A 23,734-nucleotide genomic window follows, 5' to 3' on the forward strand; every position below is an offset into this window, starting at 1 on the left:
GTATTATTGGACTTCTATTTCATTATTGAGAAGTTTAGCTTAAAAGACCCTGCAACCAGCCTAAAAGCCCAAAAAAAGCAAGAAACAGCTGTCAAGATGACAACTATGACAAGTGACAACATTAGTGTAATTTGTCGTGTTCTCATGTTGATATTCAGCAGTTTTAATTAATTAACGGTGTGATAAAAGTGTAAAACAGTCTATTGTTGTGTGACAAAATATAAAGGACTGTTTTACGTATAGAAACAAAGCAAACATATTGAGAATGAGTGATAAAAAGGTTAACTTTGTGGTGAGTATTTGCTGTCGCTATTTTGTGTGGAATTTGTCCACGTAGAAATAAACTAATTAAGGTTATTGTTTACGTTTACAGAACCCAGATTGCTTGCCTGTAGAACATGTGACTCTAACAGTAGATAATGCTGGCGTTGTTCGACAAATTCCGGCTTTGGTAAAGACATTGCCTTTTGAATTTATTCAACATTGTGTAATAGTTATTAGTACCTTTAGTATGGCCTGGTAATTCCCGTGTGTCTTATCTATAATACCGAAGAATAAGTCTTTTATATAGATGATTATGAAAGAGAAAATAAATAAATAACATATGTTGTAATGGTGATCTTCTTCTTATTGTGTGAGTTGTCAGGTGGAATACCAACCTCATCAACCCTAGTGGTAATTGTGATGATTCTGACAGACACCAACTTAATTTTAATTTAGTTTGACAGTTTTAAAACAATGTCTATCTCTGTATGGCACTTGCTGTAAGGGAAGGACAGCACTATTAGTAGGACTGTCAGATTAATATAAAATTACAATACAAGAGAAACATTTTAATTACTCTTTTTTTTTAATTAAGATGGGTTTGCTCTTGACTTCGTTCTTCCACAAGAAGAAGAGATCGACGTTGGAACGAGCTTACACAGAAAATGCCTATTATACTCTCTCTTTGTTTTTCGAAAGTCTATTCTCTATGCTGTGTTATTATAATTTCAGGACCCATATTGGGTAGAGGACAGACTACTGATTGTGTACGAGAAACCTCCATTAGATAGTGTAATGGTGTTTGGTGCAGTGGATACATGGCGCGCTAGTATGACATTGTACCTTGACAATCTGAAGTGGTTGCTTAGCTTAGAACATCACAGGTATATAAAACAGTAAACTACTAAAATTTAAAAAAGATATAGGGGTTTATTTATTTAAAAGATACACACAACAGGTAACAATCATGACATGCGAAAATAAAAGGTTACAGATGTGGGTAATAACTAGATGCAACCCAAAACGTGTATACACGGCATGGCATGAAAAGAAACATTCCGTCGCGGAGGGCAAGCATGGTTAACTACTTTTGTTAGGCACATGGGTTAGTGACATTGTAATGAATACTTAGGGGGATGATTCAGACATTGATTCTGAACCCATATAGAATAATGAGCTGAATCATCGCTCTCAGTATTCGTAACAATGTCACTTACACCTACACCCCATACAAGTACATACAGGTAGCCATACAAGTAGGTATGGGTGTTAGTGACACCGTAACTAATACTGAGAGGTATGAGTCAGACCATGATTCTGAGTTGATATCAAGTGGAATTTGCTGACAGAAAATTCATGAAAATTTGTTTTTTTTTTAATTATTTCAGTTCCATACTTTTGCAACAGAAAATTCTACTTGACATCAACTCAGAATCATGGTCTGAATCATCCCTCAAAATTTTCGTTATGATGTCACTAACACCTTGTGTAAAATAAAAAATATATTTGCATTACAGTTAAACACACACACTATTAACACATAATTGACCACTTTTCTTCTGAGGAGTCGAAGCCATAATCCAAATATTCTGGGGCCTGTTCAATAAACATTATTTTTACCATTTCAGGTTTTGGAGTGTAGTTATCTATCACCCAAAGTGCATGGACGCTCTAGTGTCATTCCTACAAGAGTCCAATCCTCCATACATGCCGCCGTATGAGAACACAGAGGTTCAAACATTATATGGAGATATACGGAAATACATATTCATTGTATTCAGTAGACTAATCACTAATAAGGAAAGCAAGGTATGTTTTGTATTCTTTTTCTTTTCATGTATACTGGGTTTTAGTGACATCGTAACGAATACTGAGGGGATTGATTCAGACCATGATTCTGTGTTAAAATCAAGTGGAATTTTCCGTCGCAAAATTCATGATTTCTTTTTAGTTTTTTTAAATTATTTTCAATTCTATACTTTTGCGATGGAAAATTCCACTTGATATTAACTCAGAATAATCAGATGAATCATCCCTCTTTACGATGACATGGATCATTCGTTACGATGACACTTACACCCCGTACAAGTACATACGGTAGCCATATAAGTAGGTATGGGTGTTAGTGACACCGTAACGAATACTGAGGGGGATGGTTCAGACCATGATTCTGAGTTGATATCAAGTGGAATTTCGTGTCAAAAAATTCATGAAAATTTTTCTTTTCTTTTTAATTATTTTCCAATCCATACTTTTGCGACGGAAATTTCTACTTGATATCAACTCAGAATCATGGCCTGAACCACCCCTCAAAGTTTTCGTTACGATGTCACTAACACCCTGTATATAGTCCTCCTTGTCGTATCCAACAACGGCGACCTCAGTCTCTTCTCTCGTGCGCTCGAATGTGACTGGCAAAGCCAAACTTTGTTCTGAAAACCCGGTCACATTGGAGGCAGAATAGAATATATTCAACACTCCGACGCCAATAATAATAGACGAAACGCTTTTTAAATTCATACCATAAAGAACCAAATTCCCATTCAATCACCACCACAACCACTTCTATTTTATGGAAGGATAACCCATAGTATTGGGTCATGTACTAGAATCAAGATAATTTATGCAATTCTGGTCAGTAAATAAAGACAGATCTAAAACCAACGAAAAACATTTTCTTTTTGATATTTAACTTATTTAAGAATTTTAATAAAGAAAAACGTAATAATAAGTTCGGCATTTTATCACGTTTTTCGATGACGTCACAGTGTGCTTTTTCATACAATTTCCTTAGTAAATTCGTGTTTTGACGTTTAGTAAAAAGTTACTGATTTGACTAGAGGGAAACTAGCCTATTCTCTCTTACTATCTATCAATCTTATGTTCCGTTCTACTCACTTTCCTACACATGTCTTTACTAATTCCAGACGGAATGGATGACCAAGGAGCACATGTCAGCACTGATATACAACAAGTTCGTGTTCACGATCCCCATATTATGGGACCTGTGCTTGGAGTATGGAGTGGACAATAAGCAGCACATGTCGAGGCTGATGGCCAGCGTGTTCACGCTGCAGCCGCAGTACGAGACTGATGCGAAGACTGCCCTCGCCTTTGTTACTGAGGTACAGAATACTACATCTAAACATGTACTCTGCACCTCAAAGTTTTCCTGTGCCCAAGTTGTCTGGAAGAAATTGCTGCATTAGCAGTAAGGCCGCATGTTGTGCCTTTCTGTATCTTGTGTCCGTTGTGCTCAATAAAGTATAAAAAGTGCGAAAGTGTGTGTGTGTGCGTGCGTGCGTGTGCGTATGTGTGTGAAAGTATATTGGTATATTGATCCTATCTTATTTATCTTAATGGAGCTCACTGAGTTTGTGCGGGTTTTCACAGTTTCAGCTTAACTTTGAAGATTTGACAGGTCCGGTTTTTTACAGAAGCGACTGCATGTCTGACCTAACCCGCGAAGGGAAAACCCAATACAGGTTAGGTCACATACCTCCGATACGCATTTCTCGGGAATGGGGTGGATTTCCTCACGATGTTTTCCTTCACCGCTGAGCGCGTGATAATCTTTTGTGATCCAACCCGTGCTTCGAGCCTGCGACCTCACAGTGAGAATCAGGCGTTCTTCCAACTGGATTACCACGGTTCCACTTTTGTATAACAAATGACTGTTCCAGGCATTCAAGTACATAATCCTGCAAGTGAACAAGGACTACGACAGTGACGAACCGCCGAACCTTCCAGAAACATTCAATGGGTTCAGTGAGATCCACCGGCCTGGTAACAGTAAACACAACGACAAACTCACATTCAACATACTCCAGGATTTGATCATACACCTGCTAGACACCGCTATGACGTTGCGATTGTTCCTAGAAGTCTACCCGAAAAGCGTCAAAGTATTTCGGGAAACGAATTTTGTGAATAGGTATGTATCACATCACTCATTTAAGAGCCACGCTCTTGTCGGTGTAGCATTCTCCATTCTTGTCTATCAAAGACCAATTCCTTCACTTCCTTATAACAAAGTACGTAGGTAAGTATACGCGCCTTTAATGAAATAATACAGGGTGTTAGTGACATCGTAACGATACCGAGGCGGATCATTCAGACCATGATTTTGAGTTAATATCAAGTGGAATTTTCCGTCGCAAAATTCATGATATTTTTATGTGCTTTTATATTATTTTCAATTCTATACTTTTGCGATGGAAAATTCCACATGATATTAACTCAGAATAATGAACTAAGTCATTCTCCTCAGTATTCGTTACGATGTCACTTACACCCCATACAAGTACGTAGGTAGCCATACATATGGGTGTTAGTGACACCGTAACAACTACTAAGGGGGATGATTCAGATCATGATTGTAGGTCAGCTGGAAGAAATCTCTTTGTTTAGAGATAAGCTTGCCTATACTATCTGTTTTCTTTGTATGTTTCTTGTGCCTGTTTTATTGTGTACAAGTAAATAAATGATTCTGAGTTGATATCAAGTGGAATTTTTTGTCGGAAAATTGATGAAAATTTTAGTGTTTCATAACATAACATAACAACATAACAAATACTTTATTGCACAAACAGGAAAAAACAAAATACAAAACAAAAGAGAAATAGAATTAGTACAATAGGCGGGTGTTTCATATTAATTATTTTCGGTTCCATACTTTTAAGCCGGAAAATTCCACTTGATATTAACTCAGAATAATCAATCGTTGCGATGCATGACTCTGTCTCCCCTGGGGCCGGGTTAATGGTCTTCGTACTATTGTATGGAACTAAACCAAAACCAATGGCAAACTTTAAAGCACTATTACAAAAAAAAGTAATTTTGTAAAGTGTTATTTACTTATACCTATATTGCACCGTCCCTGACTCCAACACGTAGCAAGTTCAATCACCTTGAGGTTGCCTGGAAGAAACTATTTAGCAATAAGGCCGCCGATTGTACTTCTCTTGTCACATTTTTAATTGTTTTAGTGTTGTATGCATAAGTGCAGTAAAGCGTTTTTGTATTGTTTTGTATTGTAAACTACGGTCACGAGCATTAATATGTATACACTTTGGTACCATGTCACATTAACTTTTTTGACAAATTGAACTGTAAGTTACTCACTAAATGTCAAATATGTTAGTGCGACAGAGTCCTAAAATGGGTACATTATATTGCTCATGACTGTAAGTACCTAGTTTGAATTAATTCCAATCTTTGCATATTCCAGTATAGTACAAATGTACGAGTACGGTATACCTATGTTGTATACGAAGCTGAAGGAGGTCGGGGACCGGCGGAGCACGGGCTACCCCGCGGCGGAGCGCCACATCGCCATGGCGCGCGGCGAGCTCGTCGACATGTTCCGGGAGGTACTCGCGCACTACAAAAACGCTATCTTCAGTGGACAGTGAGTACTGTATCTTAACAAATGAAAATCAAAAAGTGAAATTCGCCACCTTTGCTTTGCTAGTCTATTATTTTAATTAAAACACATAATAACGAGTTCTTACCGCGTTTGAAATCTAAATATATAAAAGGAGAAACTGACTGACTGACATATCAACGCACAGCCTAAACGGCTAAACGTAGGCACTTGAAATTTGGAAGGGACGTAGCTTAGGTACCGTAGAGGTGCATTAAGAAAGGAATTCCCGGAATTCCCACGGGAACGGGAATTAGCGGGAAAATCCTTTTATATGAAAAATCTAAACCGCTAAGTTAGACGCTTGAAATTTGGCATGCAGGTACCTTAGTTAACTTAAAGCTTAGTTGCAACAGGATATTGCAAAATTCCCACGGAAACGGGAGTTAGCGGGAAAAAACATTTGTATGAAAAAATCGAAACCGCGTAAGATATATGTTTTCAATCTAGCATGCATGCATATCTTAGTAAATATAGAGTTTAGTTATGGGTGTATTTTGAAAAATGGGAGTTAGCGGGAAAAAAAATTGTATGAAAAAAATCTAAACTGCATAAGTTAGATGCTTGAAATTTGATATGCCCTCCCACACACACAAAGATCTCTCTTTTATAACACGCCACGCGGACGAAGTCGCGGGCAAAAGCTAGTAGGGATATGAGACTCCCGATATTTCGACACAGTTGCAAGTGCCATGATCACGGGATGACTGATGAGATTGGAGTGGAGTAGGTAGATCCATAATTTTCGACGGGCTGACATATCTGTGTGTGCGTGCCTGCATGCGTACGTGCGTGCGCGCGCGTGCGTGTGCGTGTGTGTGTGTGTGTGTGTGAGCGTGCGTTGAAATAATGTTTTCCTATCTCCAGAGACAACGTATCATTGTACGTGGAACAGTATCTCTCGGCCATGATGGACGCCCTTTCAGAGCGGCTGTTCATGCGAGACTACAACGCGTGCTACCCCGTGCACGAGGACATCGAAATGCTACGACAGGCGTACCCGGAGATGTATCCTTTTATAGCCTTTTTTCATATTTCATCATCATCATCAGTCCATTCACGTCCCCTCTGCTGGAGCACGGGCCTTCCCTATGGATGGATAGGGGTACAAATACAAATACATTTTATTGCACCAAAATAAAAAGAAATAATTACAAAAAGTCTCTTAACTAAGTACATATCAGGGATATCGGGCTTTAAACCATCACGCGGGCCCAGTGCGGATTGATGGTTATTTACGACTGCTAATGCAGCCGGGACCAACGGCTTAACGTGCTTTCCGAAGCACGGAGGAGCTCGAGATGAAAACTTTTTTTGTGGTCACCCATTCTATGACCGGCCTTTGCGAAAGTTGCTTAACTTCAACAATCGCAGACCGAGCGCGTTTACCGCTACGCCAGCGCCGCTCCTTATACTTACTCAAATTCAGCAAACGGCCTCCGTGGACCAGTGGTTGAGCGTTCTGCTCACGATCCGGAGGTGCCGGGTTCGAATCCCGGTGGCGACAAATCACTTTGTGATCCCTAGTTTGATTAGGACATTGCAGGCTGATCACCTGATTGACCAGAAGTAAGATGATCCGTGCTTCGGTAGGCACGTTAAGCCGTTGGTCCCGGTTACTACTTACTGATGTAAGTATGTAGTCGTTAAATGAGCCATTTCAGGGGCTTTTGGCGGCTCAATAATAACCCTAACACCAGGGTTGATGAGGTAGGTAATCCACCTCACAACCGACTCGATAGAAGAAAATACTTTTTTATTTTTATTGCGGTTATAAGATAATTGCAATGAAAAACCCTCGTGTAGCTTGTGAGGAAACTATTAATATGTTATTAGGAAAATCCGTAACATAAAAATATGATTTACCTTAACCATTACATAACATAAGTTCACGACTATATCCCCATTGGGGTAGTCAGAGGTACATCCATCACAAGATGAACTAAGTACCCACACCTCACCGGGCCAACCATCTCACCATGAATCATAGGGTTTATGATTATTACGCATTTGAATTTGCATCATTCAGGGCTTATCGCTATCGACCCACTAGGGTGGTATAACATTAGGTAAATAGGCCTTCCTATTTTCTTCAGGTTTACTCTGGGTCCGAAGTTATTGTCAACTTCCTACTTAAATGTTATTTTTATTACTTATTATTAGAAACAAAAAGTTTTGTAAAGGTTTATTTGTAACAAAAAGAGGACGTAACTTCAGACCCAGAGTAAACCTGAAGAAAAGGAAGGATTTATACAGTGTTACTACAAAACAAAGACTAAAAGATAAACTATGTTTAAAATATAATCCGTATACGAAAGAAGTCCCGAAGGCCGCGGCGCTACTGTCACAGATTCTGCATAGAATTATTATGACTTATAGAAATATTATGAATAGAAATCTGCATAGAAATATCATGAATCCGCCGACTTCTTTCGTGGCGCGAAATACTATTTCAAACCTAGTTTATTTTTAGTTTGTGTTTTGTAGTAACATTGTATTATGTTTTTTATTGTTTGTAGGTTCTCGAAAGTAGTGGCAAAAAGGTGTAGAACCCATTTAGTTTAGTTTATTTATGACAGAAATAATAATTTCAATCCCCGCTACACTTACGCCATCTATTGTTGCTGAGCGAGAGTCCCAATACCCTTAACCTCGTTAGTCGTAAGACTGAAAGTTTTTTTCAGAGAGAGACTGAAATCGAAATTCCATTGTTTAACTATTGTGCCTGGAAATCTCGGGCCTACGAGGCGAGGGTATATAAAAAAAAACAGTTTTTATTCCTTAACCCATCAACAGTGACACAGTAAAGACGGACTTCATACTACAAGCAATTTACTCCAACCTCTACGATGAGTACTCCACCAATCAGGACGCGATGACCAACGGCCATTATGGTTCCTCCTCAGATTCTGATTCGGATAGCGATTCGGATTCGGAATTGGAATCGGAAGTAGAAAATACAGATAACAAAATACCCGATCATTTAAAACAGGAGTCATTGATCACGGAAGTCAGAGATATACTGCCACATTTAGGGGACGGATTCATTTTAAAATGTCTCGAACATTACGGGTTTGATTCTGCGAAAGTTATTAACAGAATCTTTGAAGATAATTTGGATCTGTGTTTGAAAGGTAAGTTTTTTACGTAGTCACGTCAAAAAGAAAAACTACCCCGGCTCCGAAGTCGACAATTTAACTGTGTTAGTGAACACTGAAATATGTAACATATTGTACCTAACATTTCAGATATAGACCCATCTCTCCCGATTATTCCTGAGGATCCTCTCGACAAGCAATTCTTAGAGACAGGAGTGGCGAGACTGAACGTGTTCGACGGCGACGAATTCGACGTGATGGTGCGTGATGACGTGGACCTATCCAGGATACACGATGGCAAGAAGAAGTCCAAATATGCGGACCTGAAGGATGTGCTTGCTGATAAATCTGAAGTCAGAAATATGGGCGATTTCTATAGCAAGTACAGGTGAGTTTGTTAGTTTATTAATTATACAGGTTAGAACACATAATATCGGGTTCTTACCGCGATATTATAACGCGGTAAGAACCCGGTATTATGTGTTTTAATTATGATAATAACCGCGTAAATCTCAAACACTTGGGTCGTGTACAGTCATGAGCAATATAATGTAACCACTTTAGGACTCTATCGCACTAACATATTTGACATTTAGTGAGACTTACAGTTCAATTTGTCAAAAAAGTTAATGTGACATGGTGCCAAAGTGTATACATATTAATGCTCGTGACCGTACTAGGTTCAAGGTAAATTATGAAATTCTAATTACTAACAGATCTGGGACTAACGAAAATTCTTACTTATTTCTATTTAAGTTATTTATGAATTAATCCGACATTTTATCACGTATTTCTATGACGTCACTGTGTGCTTATTCACAATACAAATTCGATGGTAATTTCGTGTTTTGACGTTTAGTAAAAAGTAACTGATTTGACTAGTTGGAAACTATCCTATTATACAGATTATTAGTGAAACCGTACTGAATACTGAGGGGGATGATTCAGCTCATGAAAATGTTATTTATTTATATATTTGTACACAATAGAACATACGAAAGAAACATACAAAAAAAAACAGACAGGTGAGCTTATTTATAAGAAAGAGATTTCTTCCAGCTGACCTATGTGAAAAGGAGAGATGCAGTATATAATACTATAGATATATATGGTCGTAAGGCCCAGATGCCTTTTAAAATCCAAATCCCATTGTTTAACTATTGTGTCTGGAAATCCGGGCGTTACGAGGATATAGCTATAGACATACCTACATACGCCTCCATAAAGTTCAAAACTCAAATTTAACTTTTCTCCACCGGGCATCGTGTTCTTAATCTTTATGAAAAAAAATGTTTTATCATAGGGCTACTGCGATACAGGGGAAACCCCGCTATTAAGTTTTGTTAATTTTACTTTATTTGGTAAATAATAATAATAATAATCCGGTTGGTGTTACATCACATTTAGATTAAATTGTCTTAAGGGACCTCTACATGTTGGCTTCGGCCCCACGCACGCCTTCCAAAAGTCCGGGACTCCATAGTCCCGAGATATGGAAATGACAAACAAAATAATAATAATAAAGTTTATTTAGGTAAATAAATATTTTTTACTTTTTTTTTACTTTTTTCCAGTTAAAAGTTCAAGATATTTTCTGTAATCTCTTTCTACCTACCCACAGCCTGGTATGCGATGACTCGATGTATTCGGACGAGTATGACGACTCGTACGACGCGATGGCGACGCCTGCGCCGGTGTCGGACAACACCGACATGCGCCGGCCCTTCGTCACGCCACGCGCGCTGCGGGGCAGGCAGGACGGGGACTACGAGGTAACTTTGGATTTATTTATTTACACAAAAGAAACATACGAAGAAAACCGGCATGTTAAAAAAATAGACGAAGCGCTCTGTCCCAGTGGTTGAGCATTAGGCTCACGACCTGGAGGTCCCAAGTTCGAATACCGGTGGGACACATTACAAAAAATACATAGTGATCTCTAGCTTGGTTAGGACATTACAAGCTGATCTCCCAATTGTCCAAAAGTAAAATAATCCGTGCTTCGGAAGGCACGTTAAGCTGTTGGTCCCTGTGACTAATTACTGATGTTAAGTACTAGTGTTATCGATAATGAATTATATATCGATTAATGATCGATAATTTTCTAAGCCCTAAATATAAATATCGATAGATGCTACTATCTATTTTTTTGAAAATTCTATAATATATCGATTATAACCGATTAAAAAATGTAAGCGACAAGAGCACCGCAGCAAAACGACAGCAAAAAACATTACACGTATAAAAACATAAAATCAAAAATGACATGACAGGCCGGAGACTAGCCAGTCGCTGCCTAAACAAAGAGTTTGCGACATTCTGGGCCCTCAGTGCGAAGCACTAAGTCCTATGGTGCAGCAACTGACTGAATAGATTGTAAAATAATTACAATACTATAATCGATCATATCGATGGTATTGGTTAAGATAATATTGTTGCTTAACCTCCTCAGGCTGAGATTTAAGCAATGGGGTTTGAATTTTGAAAGGATATTCGATCTTTCTTACAACTTTAAAGGTGTCAGCGCAGAGTATACCCAGATCAGCGCTTTCGCGGCGCAGGCTTCAGTCATAAACTGACTATTCAATCTCATTATTTCTTCACCTAGGAGTCATCAGAAGAATCGTCAGAAGAAGAAGAAGAGGCGCAGCAGCCGAGCAGCAGCAGTAGGAACCGCATGGACTTCTGTGTCAACCCTGAAGAGGTCAGGGCGCGGAGGGAGGCTGCCTGGCAGGCGCGCCGGGGCAAGGGGCATCGCCCACCGCCTACACCCAAGTATGTGTATTTTTAGTTTTAACTTTTATCATAGAATGAAGAATAATACTTCGTATAGAACGGCAACTCTTACCTAACATAACATAAACAGCCTATATACGTCCCACTGCTGGGCACAGGCCTCCCCTCAATCAACCGGAGGGGGTATGGAGCATACTCCACCACGCTGCTCCTATGCGGGTTGGTGGAACTCTTACTTAAGTAAGTAATAACGGTTAAATTAGATATTGTAATTGGCAGCCCTCAGACCGTCTGAGTCAGACGTCACACCCACAGTTGCGCGTGTTGATAAAATGTCAATGTGTAGTGTCTGTGTAAAACGAGGACAACCTCGTTTCGACACTTCATACAAGCAATTGTATGATTGTGTTATACGTAGTATTATTCCATTCTATGACTTACTTAAAAATTAACTGAGGAAAAGAACTAGGTTATATTTTAGGACGCTGCATATCTTTTGCGGCAGGGGCGTTAATATTTTTTTTCTCTGATAACAAATGTCATTCTTCCTTCCAGGTCAACGGACGTCACTGGCAAGCCCAAAGGCCAAGGACAAGAAAAGGAGGTGCTTAACAACAGAGATCGTAAGGAGAAGCACAAGTCCTCGCGAGCCAACCACAACCGCCGCTCCGGGGCACAGTGGAAGCGCAGCCAGGGGATGATGCCTTCATAGTGCACGCATACACAATCATCAGGCCTCATACATCTTTTCCAGGTGATTTTAGTAACTGTAGACTTATCGGTCTAAGAAATATTAACATATAAACAGCCTATATCCGTCCCACTGCTGGACACAGGCCTCCCCTCAATCAACCGGAGGCGGTATGGAGCATATTTCACCACGCTGCTCCACTGCGGGTCGGTGGAGGTGTATTAACAGCTAATAACCCGAGCCAACGGCTTAACGTGCCCTCCGAAGCACGGAATTTTAACAGACAATAAGGTGATTCAAGCCTGTGAAGCCTTTACCAAAAAAAGGACGGTCTCACAAAGTGATTTTGACAATGTCCCCATCGGGAATCGAACTTGGATCTCCAGATCGTGAGCCTAATGCTCTAACCACTAGATCACGGAGGCTAAGAAATCATCATCATTATTATCAGCCGTACGACGCCCACTGCTGGGCATAGGCCTCCCCCAAAGATCTCCACGACAATCGGTCCTGCGCTGCCCGCATCCAGCAGCTTCCCGCGACCTTCACCAGATCGTCGGTCCACCTTGTAGCGGGCCTACCCACTGAGCGTCGTCCGACACGTGGTCGCCATTCTAGAACCCTTCCGCCTCAGCGGCCATCGGTTCTTCTCGCTATGTGTCCTGCCCACTGCCACTTCAGCTTGGCAATTCTCCGAGCTATGTCGGTGACTTTAGTTCTCCTGCGGATCTCCTCGGATCGGCTAAGATATATTAGTACTCAATATTCTAGATAGATGACGCCGGAGTCGGCTTAATGACGATACATAGATCGAAGAATTTCTCATGGACAGGAGGAGGACCTGGTGGTGTAATGGTTAGTACGCTCGTCCCGGTTTGACAAGAGCTGCGGGTTCAATCCAAGTCAGATTTTTTTTCTCTTTGTGATTTATACAGTGTCTAGTAGGCCCTTTTTTCAAGACTACATAAGCCAATGCGAGTGCGGCTAACCACACGCTCTGCAGAGATATAATAAGTATATTATACCTATGCCATCGCTGTCCCTTTCCTTGCGTATTTCACTGTAAGTGAACGAGAGAGACGACTGTAGAAAATATAGCCACTTTAAAAAGATGTTATAAGCATAGAATAAGGAATAATACTACGTATAGAATGGCAACTCTTCGCTCCCCACCAGCGTCTGAGCTAGGTTTACCTCACCCCCTCGAACGTAGTTTAGACTTGACTCGTATGGTGTCAGACTTCACACATACAGAAGCGCGTGTATGGTAACGTCAATGTGTGGTGTCTGTGTAAAACGAGGTTGTTTGTATGAAGTGTCCGGGTTGTGATATAAGGTATCCATGTTAATACTACTTGAGTATTGTTAATAATTTATTGATTTATACCTCGTTTATACTTCGTGTTGTTATCTGTTAAGCAATTTGGCTATTTGATATTGAGTCATTTTTAAGAAAACGAAATCACAATCGAATATTTGCACTTAGGGTGGTATCAATAAACTTATACCATACTTGTTGCCAAGTTTTGGGCCGGTACTATTTAGTTTGCCATCGACACGATAAGAAAAATAAACTAACTTCAACTTTATGGTTGTACGGTCACGAGCATTAATATGTATACACTTTGGTACCATGTCACATTAACTTTTTTGACAAATTGAACTGTAAGTCTCACTAAATGTCAAATATGTTAGTGCGACAGAGTCTTATAGTGGGCACATAATATTGCTCATGACTGTACGGCAACCGGTCGTCATAAAGTAGAGACAACCATTACTGCCAATGTCAAGTACAGGAACCACATTTGTCCATAGAGAATGTCTATATAAGTGCGTCCAAAGGTCGACAAAGGTATCACATATTTCCTGAAACAGGAAAACACAACACCACATATAAGCACATAAAAACAAAACAAACAACACAAGACGTGATTAATATTGGTTAATGTCAGCTTCGAATCAGCCTTCATTATCATGTCAATGTGACAGTTCTTATATAAAAACAGGGACTTGAGTTTAGTCTTCATGGTCTTGAGGGCAGTCTCAGCTGAGATCAGTTTATTAATACCACCCTTAGTGTATGTATTATACAGGGTGTGAGTGACACCGTAACGAATACTGAGGGGTATGATTCAGCTCATGATTCCGAGTTAATGTCAAGTGGTGGTACTATTTTTGTTCTGTAAGTAACTGTTTTGTTTATGGTGAAAATTTATTTATTTATTTATTGCCAGTGACAAATAAAAGTATACATAATGGAATTGGACTTTTTGGCGGGAACGGAAACGGGACGGTTGCTTTCTTCATTGAATAATCTAAATAATTATTACGAAGTGGTGTTTTGTGGTTAGTGATCGCATTAAGTTATTCGGAGAAAAAGTAAGTAAGTAAGTAAAATCTTTATTTCCTCTACAAAAAATAAAACACATGGATACATAAATACACACAAAAATACAATATTTGTAGAGGCTGGAGCCTAAACTAGGATACCCTGTGTTTTAGGACACCAGGCCTCCACCCCCAACATTCGCGATAGTGTTATTATATCGGAATATTCAATAAAGTGTACCTATTTTCACTTCATGCCAACAAGCCGCTTCATAACCAACCGTTTGGGGTTCGGATTAGGAGTCTGCTCCGAGGGTGGGGGCTTACGTTTCATCATTCATCGTCATCACCTTTCATCATTTCATTAAACATCATCAAGAAATGAAATGAAATTACAAAAAAAAACACAAGACAAAAAAAATACATAAGACATGGCTGTATGGGCATAGTTCCCTTTGCCTTGCCCTTCGGGGAAAACCAAAACAAACATAATGGAATTAATTTTCGGTAACAAAAATCATGATTTCTTTTATAAATTATTTTCAATTCCATTTTGCGATGAATAGTTCCGCTTGATATTAACTCAGAATCATCCCTCTCAGTATTCTGTACGGTGTCACAACGCCCTATATAAAATAATGCCTATTATTATATAATAATCATGTCAATTTATAGAACATTGAAATTATCTGTACTTAAATGCTTTTAAGAAACTAAAGAGTCTGTGTTACTAGTGTAATTCCTGTAGACACCATCTAATTTTATTTTAAGTTGTACCTGTCATTCGACAAGCATAAAATTTATGAAACACACGTCAATTTTATGCAGAAATTAAAAAAGTCTAAACAGAATTAAGTTGACAGCACACGTCAATCGGGTTGCATATCAGCATGACATTTATTCGCCCAGGTTTTTCATTCATTCACTCATTCATTTTAAAATTAACAGCTGTCAATCATCCGTCCCTTTCCTTTTCGGCGGATAAGAAAATGACAGATATAACTTAAAATAAAATTAGATGGTGTCTATAGGAATTAGTGCCATTTTGTTAGGACTATTTTGTTAAATATTGTTAAGCATATATAGACAAATGCGTATATCTATATTTCTGCCGTAACAGCCATACACGTGGTGGTTCGGTCAATAAAATTGTATAATATATAATAATAAATTGTATAAATTCCTGTGTTCCAATAATTATGTCTATAACCTATTGTATATACTAAACAAATAAATAAATCATTCACAGTATACTTCACATATTTACTTAAACTCACGCCCGATGTGCCTAACGGGATGGGCAGAGCCACAAATAATCGGAGTCAACTTGCACCCACTGTTGATGCGAAGACCCTAAGATGGATATTATGAACATTTCTGTGACAAATCAGCCTATCGCCCATAACCAGTAATGTGCCGTTCCAGGGAATATTCCAAGAGTGCGAAGGTTCCGTTGTAAAAACTTTGTTTTCAAATTTCAAATTGTTAATGTTGAAATGGAACGCAATCTTAGTTCCTATTTTCGTCACGTGTGGCGCTGTTGTTTTTCCCTCCTTTTGTGTCATACCAAACCGTTGTACATTGTTCTGTTCTTTTAACATAATTATTTACCGAAAAATATTATATTTATATCTTTTATTCACGCCATCCAAATCACAACAGTTATTTCTTGTACTCTGGTCTTATCTGTCTAAAGGTTAGGTAGGTAATAAAGCTATTTTTACATAAGTTTTGTGCCTTTTTACTGCCGGGAACATTCCCAAAGGGACCAGCACATCACGGCCCTTAACTGTTGTACATTCACTTATTGTCAATAAAAATGTATGATTATATTTATTTAATATTTATTAAATACAGGGATAGTTGTAATGCCATGTCAAGTGATATATCTATTTAGATTATTATATTGGCCTCGATTCCTGCAGACACCTCCTAATTTTATTTTAAGTTATACCTGTCATTTTCTTATCCACCGAAAAGAAAAGAGACGGATGAATGACAACTGTTAATTTTAAAATGAACGAGTGAATCAATGAATTACCCGGGTGAATCAAATAGGTATCTTGTTGGTATGCAAACCGTTTGATTGTGCTGTCAACTTAATTAGGTCGGGGTTATTAGCCAATGTAAAATTTTTAGAGGGTTGTTTTAGTTTTTGTGCCTAAAATTGACGTGTTTCATAAATTTTATGCCTGACGATTACCCGTCCCTTTTCTTTTTGGCGGATAAGAAAAGGACAGGTATAACTTAAAATAAAATTAGGAGGTGTGTACAGGAATCAGCACCATATTGGTGATATTTATATTGTCTATACTGTAAGATTAATTAATAATTGCTAATAAAATATTTATTACACAAACAAAATGTTTTTTCTTGTGTCTAACAGGACCCTCAGGTTCCACCAACCCCTTTCTCTACCTTCGGCCTGAACAAACTTTAGACAGAACATCTTTGTATGGCGAACGTGTAATAATTTCAATAAACTGTGTAGGGAAGTTGATCTTGACTTTTTAACACCGGTTTTGCAGCGGCGAGGAGATTACTCAGTCAAAGGTTTTTTGATGCCTAATCTTCTTTTTATGTTCTTCCTTTTAACTTTAATTTGCCTGTGCACAACTCTCTGATATCATATTAACTAGTTTAGGGTTATCAGTGGAAACTTGTAATTAGTTTTCAACTGTTATGTTTGTTGTCTACTTTTTGTATTTTATAACTGTTGGTTTTCCTTAAATAAAATAAATTAATAAAACCTCGTTCTTTTAGCCTTATTATCATATATTACGGCCTCCGTGGTCCAGTGGTTGAGCGTTGGGCTCACGATCAGGAGGTCCCGGGTTCGAATCCCGGTGGGGACATATCACAAAAATCACTTTGTGATCCCCAGTTTGGTTAGGACATGACAGGCTGATCACCTGATTGTCCAAAAAGTAAGATGATCCGTGCTTCGGAAGGCACGTTAAGCCGTTGGTCCCGGTTACTAGTTACTGATGTAAGTATGTAGTCGTTACATGAGCCATGTCAGGGGCCTTTGGCGGCTCAATAATAACCCTGACACCAGGGTTGATGAGGTTGGTAATTCACTTCACAACCCATACGATAGAATATATTATCCATGCTACGTTCCCCAATAAAAATATAGATGGCGTTGTACAGATTTAACGTGATAATTAGGTACCTATTTTCTCATTGAATAAAATAGAATAACTTTATTCCCAAAACAGTGAAGGTACATTGCTCCGGTACATAATTATTCAAAAGTATAACGTAACGTGATCCTTAAGTGATATTATAGTTAAACCGTAGGTGATAGACGTGTGTCGTCTAAAATATGAAGCCGTTCGCAGCTGTTTGGAGATTACGAGGTTAACATCACTTGTAGCTAATGTTATTATCTATTTTTAAATGTAACGAAACATGTAGCGAATATACTTAGTGTGGTACCGGATAGAGCATAGGACTCTTGATCTCCATGTAGCGGCCGAGGCTCGTAGCTAGAGTATATGTGTAACTGATGTTTGTTGACATCTAGTCAGCGGGCGGGCGGCGCTCGCCGGGCGCCCACGTTTACAATCTAAATAAAAGATTTCGTCTCTACATTTATACTTTCTTTTATTTCTTATTACCCATATATCCTCTATAAATATATGTCAAGTGAAGCACATTTGTATTATGATTATAGTCAGTCCACATGTGGGATATGCATATTCTTCAATTCTTGGTATTTAACTGGTATTGGTAACTAACCAAAAGAAACTCGTGAAGTAAACAAGGATTTACATGAAATACTTATAAACCTGTAGAAAGATTATGTCTCAAAACTTACAAGTCTACACGTTCACAACTTACAAGTACGTGTAAATTGCGTTTATCAAAAAAAGTAGAGGGATTGTAATGGCAGAGGCGGAAAAAATAATTATTGCTTGATATTTGGATCACACTATGTATAGAATTATGTTGCTACCTATATTGATTCTCTTTATTATGATCAGAGTAATAATGGGTGGAAGATGTGATGTGCCTGGGTGTAACAACACGGGTCATCATTTATACCAAAATACACAGATAAAAGTATATGGTCTGTTATCTATAAAATTAGAAGGTTAAACAAAGGGAAATCTGTACAGCGCCATCTACATTTTTTCCCTCAATCCAGATGAGGCAAATTAACAGTTAAGTTATACAATAGCATAGTACAATGAATAAAATCATCACCAGCCCATTAACGTCCCCACTACTGGGGCACGGGCCTTCCCTATGGATGGATGGATAGGGAGATCGGGCTTTAAACCACCACGCGGGCACAGTGCGGATTGGTGGTTATTAACGACTGCTAATGCAGCCGGGGGACCAACGGCTTAACGTGCCTTCCGAAGCACGGAGGAGCTCGAGATGAAAACTTTTTTTTTTGTGGTCACTCATCCTATGACCGGCCTTTGCGAAAGTTGCTTAACTTCAACAATCGCAGACCGAGCGCGTTTACCGCTGCGCTACCGAGCTCCTCGATGAATAAAATACTATGTATAAATAAGTAGAACGGTAACACTCCGCCTCGCACCAATTCGTATCCAGCGCCGAATGCACCTTCTCACACACGTGGTCATTTCACACACGCTGAGTGAGTGTGGGGAAACCTTTTGGGGCACCTGCCCCTTAAGGTTGTCTCTAGCGCCTCTCGTAGCTACGGAAGGGTCCTTAGGTAGTGGCCCCGCCTTCGCGGTCTACTACAGTGAGCCGCCTGAGTTTAGGCGCGGGCTGGTCTTCGTCTTCTGGATCTTCAGGTTTCCGCTGTTTCCCTGGGTCCCGCTTCCCGGGCGAGAAAGGTCCCTTGGGTAGCTATGGGGGCGCTTCTTCTTTGGAGGCGAAGCGTCGTCCGGTGGCCTGGTGTAGTGTGGTGCGATGGCCGTCATGTGATCCAAGAAGAAGAGCGCTGCCCGGGCGACCATGTTCTCCGTTAGGCCCTTGATGAACTCGTCGATTCCCTTCCAGCTCAGGTCCCGGTATATCGTCGAGTTCCTCAAGTAGCGGATGGCTCCGACTGATGTTCACAGGCTCAAATTTTCCTGGTGGCATTAAGCCGTTAAGGAGTAAGGGAGCGCGCGCGATTGTCTGTCTCGCTCGCGATTACACGTCAGGTTAGATAAGAACGGGATTTTTGTAAGGAGTATACGGGGTGTGGCTTATTATGTAGCTTGTTGGTTCCCACTGTTGGGCAAAGGCCGCCCCCTTGATTTTTCCACTCCTCTCGACTTAGTGTAGTGTGACCGTACCTACGTCACACCTATAAAGCGTAGAATTAAGTAATTTCCGTCAATAATCGCTCATGCATGTAATTGTGAAATATTCATTAAGTATTCATAAAAGATTTCCCTTCGGCCGCCATCGCAACCAGTTGAAGAGGAAGAATTTTACTCCTTTATTTTACTCATTTCAACCCGTGTCTCCGAGCACTTCCGTCACCCTTCCTAGTGGCACCTACTGTAGACCGAACTCCACACCTGCCAGTATTCGAACCTGGAATCTTCCGAGTCTTTTGATATAAGTAGTACTTAACCTATTTCTTACAACAGGAAGTCCCATCTAGGAAATCAGTAAAGCCTACATTTAGTGCCTAGATAGCAGGCATAAAGTTACATAAACATTAAGAACCACTATTATGCATAGGTCATCGACAATGGCGGTACGATTATGAATATCCGAATAATAGGTACCTGCGTAGATCGTACAGGGTTGAACGGTGTCTAGCCGCGCCGCATCGCACGTTTTCGGGCTTTTTTTATGTGACTTATTGTAGATTTGCCACGGATGGCATTAACTACTTGTCCGGACCCTCATTGGTTTTTAAAAGATGTGTTGCTGTTCCTTGTCATTTCTTCTCCTCAGCCATAATACTTTGCGAAATGACGTAAATTCAAAAATGTTACATTGACCAAGACCAATGTTACATTCAACAAGTTTATTGATAATTATTCTGATTTGATAGAAGTATAGGAAAGTGCGATGCTATGCGCCAAAATATTACAACCCTAACAAATAATAGTACGTAGTACATAGATCGCACGTGCTTAGAACTGCATTATAGCAACTTTGTGATACTCCCGTCTTGTTGTTGGTGATGAGCGGAGCGCAGCGGGGAGCGGGTTTCTGGATTTCGAATAGGCTAGTTTTCATCAAGTCAAATCAGTTACCTTTTACTAAACGTCAAAACACGAAATTACTATGGTATTTGTATGAAAAGGCACGTTGTGACGTCACAGGAAAACTTGATAAAATGTCTGACTTATTGTTACGATTTTCTTGATTAAATATTATAAATAAGCAAAATAGAAAAAAATTAGTGTTTTTCGTTAGTTTTAGATCTGTCTTTCTTTAGTAATCAGTGAATCAGAATTTCGTAATTTATCTTGATCCTAGTACATGACCCATTACAAGAATATAATCCTCACGATTTACATAACGTTTCCTTATAATCTTGCCGAATGAGAGCCTTCAGCGGTCCCCATTTGTCCGGCCAAGTAGCTAATGCTACATACGTTCATTGTTCAATTTATTTTAGAGATTTGTGTGGTAAATAAATATTAACTGATGATTATAATTAAAATCATTTTTCGTAAGTAGTATCCGGGGTGTGACTACTGACGACGACTACCTAAGTAATGACGATTGGCAGCCCTCAGACGTCACAGACACAGATGCGCGTGTACGATAACGTCAATATGTAGTGTCTGTGTAAAACGAGGTTGTTTGTATGAAGTGTCGGAGGCGTGCTAGTGGGTCCGTTTCGAGGTTTTGTTGAAAAAATCCAGTGAGAATGTGATTTTAACAGGCACTTATCACGTTTCTGAGGCGACGAATGACGTGTATTTGATTAGACGACAAGCTTAGGACTACATTTCCAAAAATTGAGCTAGTCACAGAGGTACATCAACCATAAGATGATCTGCTGAGCACGCATGTTTCACTTGAGCTTTCTGTTAGCCCAACGTGACAAGTGGTGAGCCGTATCGCCGTAATACAATCTAACTATAACCCGCTATTCTCATGCTTTATACTCACAGCTCGCTATCAAAGCGCCGCCGCGAACATAAGCCGTCGCAAGCGCGACCATAACTCCACGATACGTCTTCATGCGTGCGCGCACATAATACGTCGCAACTCGGAACTCACGCGCACCGCTGCTATCACCATTGACTTTTCAATATTATAATATATATGTAAACTCACGCTCGTAATCCCTAATGGGGTGGGCAGACTCATAAGTGATAAGAAGACAATTGCAAATACGAAGTCTTAAAAATATGATAATCCGTACGGTGATAAGTTATCGTTCCATCATCCATATCGGCCTCCGTGGTCCAGTGATTGAGCGTCCCAGGTTCGATTCCCGATGGATATATATCATAAATTCACTTTGTGATACTTAGTTTGGTCAAGTTAGGTTAGGCTATAGCGGGTCGCGGAAGTATGCTTCGGCGTTTCCAGGGTTAAAAAAGTTAGGTTATGCTAGTTTGATGCAAAAGTAAGATGATTCGTGCTTTGGAGGATACGTTAAGTGTTTGTAATAATCTCTAAAGTATAGAATCCACTTTTCCAATACAAAATGCCGTGTTGTATACGTGTAAAGTATTTACACATGACACATTAATGTCACTTTAATACCGTGGCTGGGGGCTGCGCAGCGCTGGGATATTTTATTATATTGCCCATAATGGGGGCATTAGGGCGGGGCGGAAGGATTTAATAAGCGAGCGGCGTGCGCGCAACCAAATTGCGCTGGTTGTATGCATAGCCGCCGGCGGTAGGGCTTGCATGCGGTATCGAGCTCGGAAAACTTACACAAAAAAATAATAATATACGGTCGAATTGAGAACCTCCTCCTTTTTTGGTGATTTGGTGGTGGTGGTTTCCCTCTTGTCTTCTGCCCCGCAGTACTCTGTCTGAAGGGACTGGAATGGCACCCAGAGTAGACTATTTCAAAGCCGTACTAGGAGTTCTGTCCTCCGTTTCTGAAGAGTACTGACAGTTACTGCTGCCCTCTGTCAGGTTCCGGCTTCCAGTTCGGTTCCAGTCTGTGACTTGCCCCTGCATTGCCGTAGCGATGGCTCCCACCTCCCCGCGAAAAACACCCCATAAGTATGGGTCGCCATCCGAACTCAGCCACCATCTCACTCCGGCCTACTGAAGCAAGAGGCACGTACTTCCGCGGCAAGGACGCGCCAAACAGGATTTGCCCCACTGGAGGTCAGAGAACTCTGTCCCCCCTGGGGCCGGGTTAATAGTCTTGTATGGCTTAATGCACTCTTTGCATCAGCACCAGAGTGTGATCTGTTTGTGAGTGAGTGGACGTATGATCAGCACCAGAGTGTGATCTGTTTGTGAGTGAGTGGACGTATGATCAGCACCAGAGTGTGATCTGTTTGTGAGTGAGTGGACGTATGATCAGCACCAGAGTGTGATCTGTTTGTGAGTGAGTGGACGTATGATCAGCACCAGAGTGTGATCTGTTTGTGAGTGAGTGGACGTATGATCAGCACCAGAGTGTGATCTGTTTGTGAGTGAGTGGACGTATTTGTGTCGCGAATGTCTGAGGATCTGCGAGATGATGAATAATGGTGTGTGAAAATTAAATGTTTTTATATTGTTTACACCTAAGTTTCATATGTTTAATTATATTATTGTTTATACGTAGGTATTGAAAGTTTCACGGCGCATTGGCGCTCCTGCACTGTTAAGTTGTGAAATGTTATTAAATAAATAATAAAATTAATCGTTCAGCTGCTTGTCTTCCCGGGCATGTCGTAAAAACCAACAGAGGGATTGTGTCCTCTAACATGATGGACTAATGTTATGGGCGATAGGCTGATCCCTTATCACCGTAAGGTTCATCATATCCAGCTTACGACTTCGTATCAACAGTGGCTGCAAGTTGTCTTTGATTACTTGTGGCTCTGCCCACCCCATTAGGGATAACGGGCGTGAGTTTATGTATGTATGTAATAAAATTAATGGAACTAAAACCAAAAGCAATAGCGAGTACTTAATTTAAACTCTATTACCATCTCCAAACATCGATAAAGTATATCGACATCCCCCCTCTAGCAGTGTCCGTATAGCTAGAGGCGGCGTGTGTAATTTATTTCCCATTCAGGGTACTCAGTCGATTATTATTATTGTTCCTCGAAGTCGGTGCGTCCG

General features: G+C 40.0%; 1 protein-coding gene across 2 annotated transcripts; it reads left to right on the forward strand.

Annotated features, from left to right (window-relative positions):
• Positions 1 to 112: 112 nt before the first annotated feature.
• Positions 113 to 16,906, forward strand: LOC126373778 (activating signal cointegrator 1 complex subunit 2). 2 transcript variants are annotated; one of them, XM_050020062.1, is made up of 14 exons: positions 113 to 292; positions 374 to 451; positions 997 to 1,148; positions 1,893 to 2,073; positions 3,192 to 3,389; positions 3,948 to 4,198; positions 5,495 to 5,674; positions 6,557 to 6,697; positions 8,486 to 8,823; positions 8,938 to 9,175; positions 10,409 to 10,559; positions 11,396 to 11,562; positions 12,079 to 12,277; positions 12,986 to 16,906. In XM_050020062.1, the coding sequence occupies exons 1-13, from the start codon at positions 266 to 268 to the stop codon at positions 12,233 to 12,235; spliced, it is 2,259 nt and encodes a 752-aa protein (XP_049876019.1). In that variant the 5' UTR covers positions 113 to 265; the 3' UTR covers positions 12,236 to 12,277; positions 12,986 to 16,906. The 2 variants fall into 2 exon arrangements, with proteins under 2 accessions (XP_049876019.1, XP_049876018.1); XM_050020061.1 differs by having other exon boundaries at positions 12,079 to 16,906.
• Positions 16,907 to 23,734: the final 6,828 nt, after the last annotated feature.

The sequence above is a fragment of the Pectinophora gossypiella genome, chromosome 16 (assembly GCF_024362695.1).
Source record: "Pectinophora gossypiella chromosome 16, ilPecGoss1.1, whole genome shotgun sequence".
Taxonomy (NCBI): domain Eukaryota; kingdom Metazoa; phylum Arthropoda; class Insecta; order Lepidoptera; family Gelechiidae; genus Pectinophora; species Pectinophora gossypiella.

Excerpts from the sequence above, each read along its gene's own strand:
- LOC126373778 (XM_050020061.1), top strand. The coding sequence starts at position 266 with ATGAGTGATAAAAAGGTTAACTTTGTG. Across the intron at positions 293-373 it reads ATAAAAAGGTTAACTTTGTG|AACCCAGATTGCTTGCCTGT; the intron begins GTGAGTATTTGC and ends TTACGTTTACAG. Across the intron at positions 11,563-12,078 it reads CGCCCACCGCCTACACCCAA|GTCAACGGACGTCACTGGCA; the intron begins GTATGTGTATTT and ends TCTTCCTTCCAG.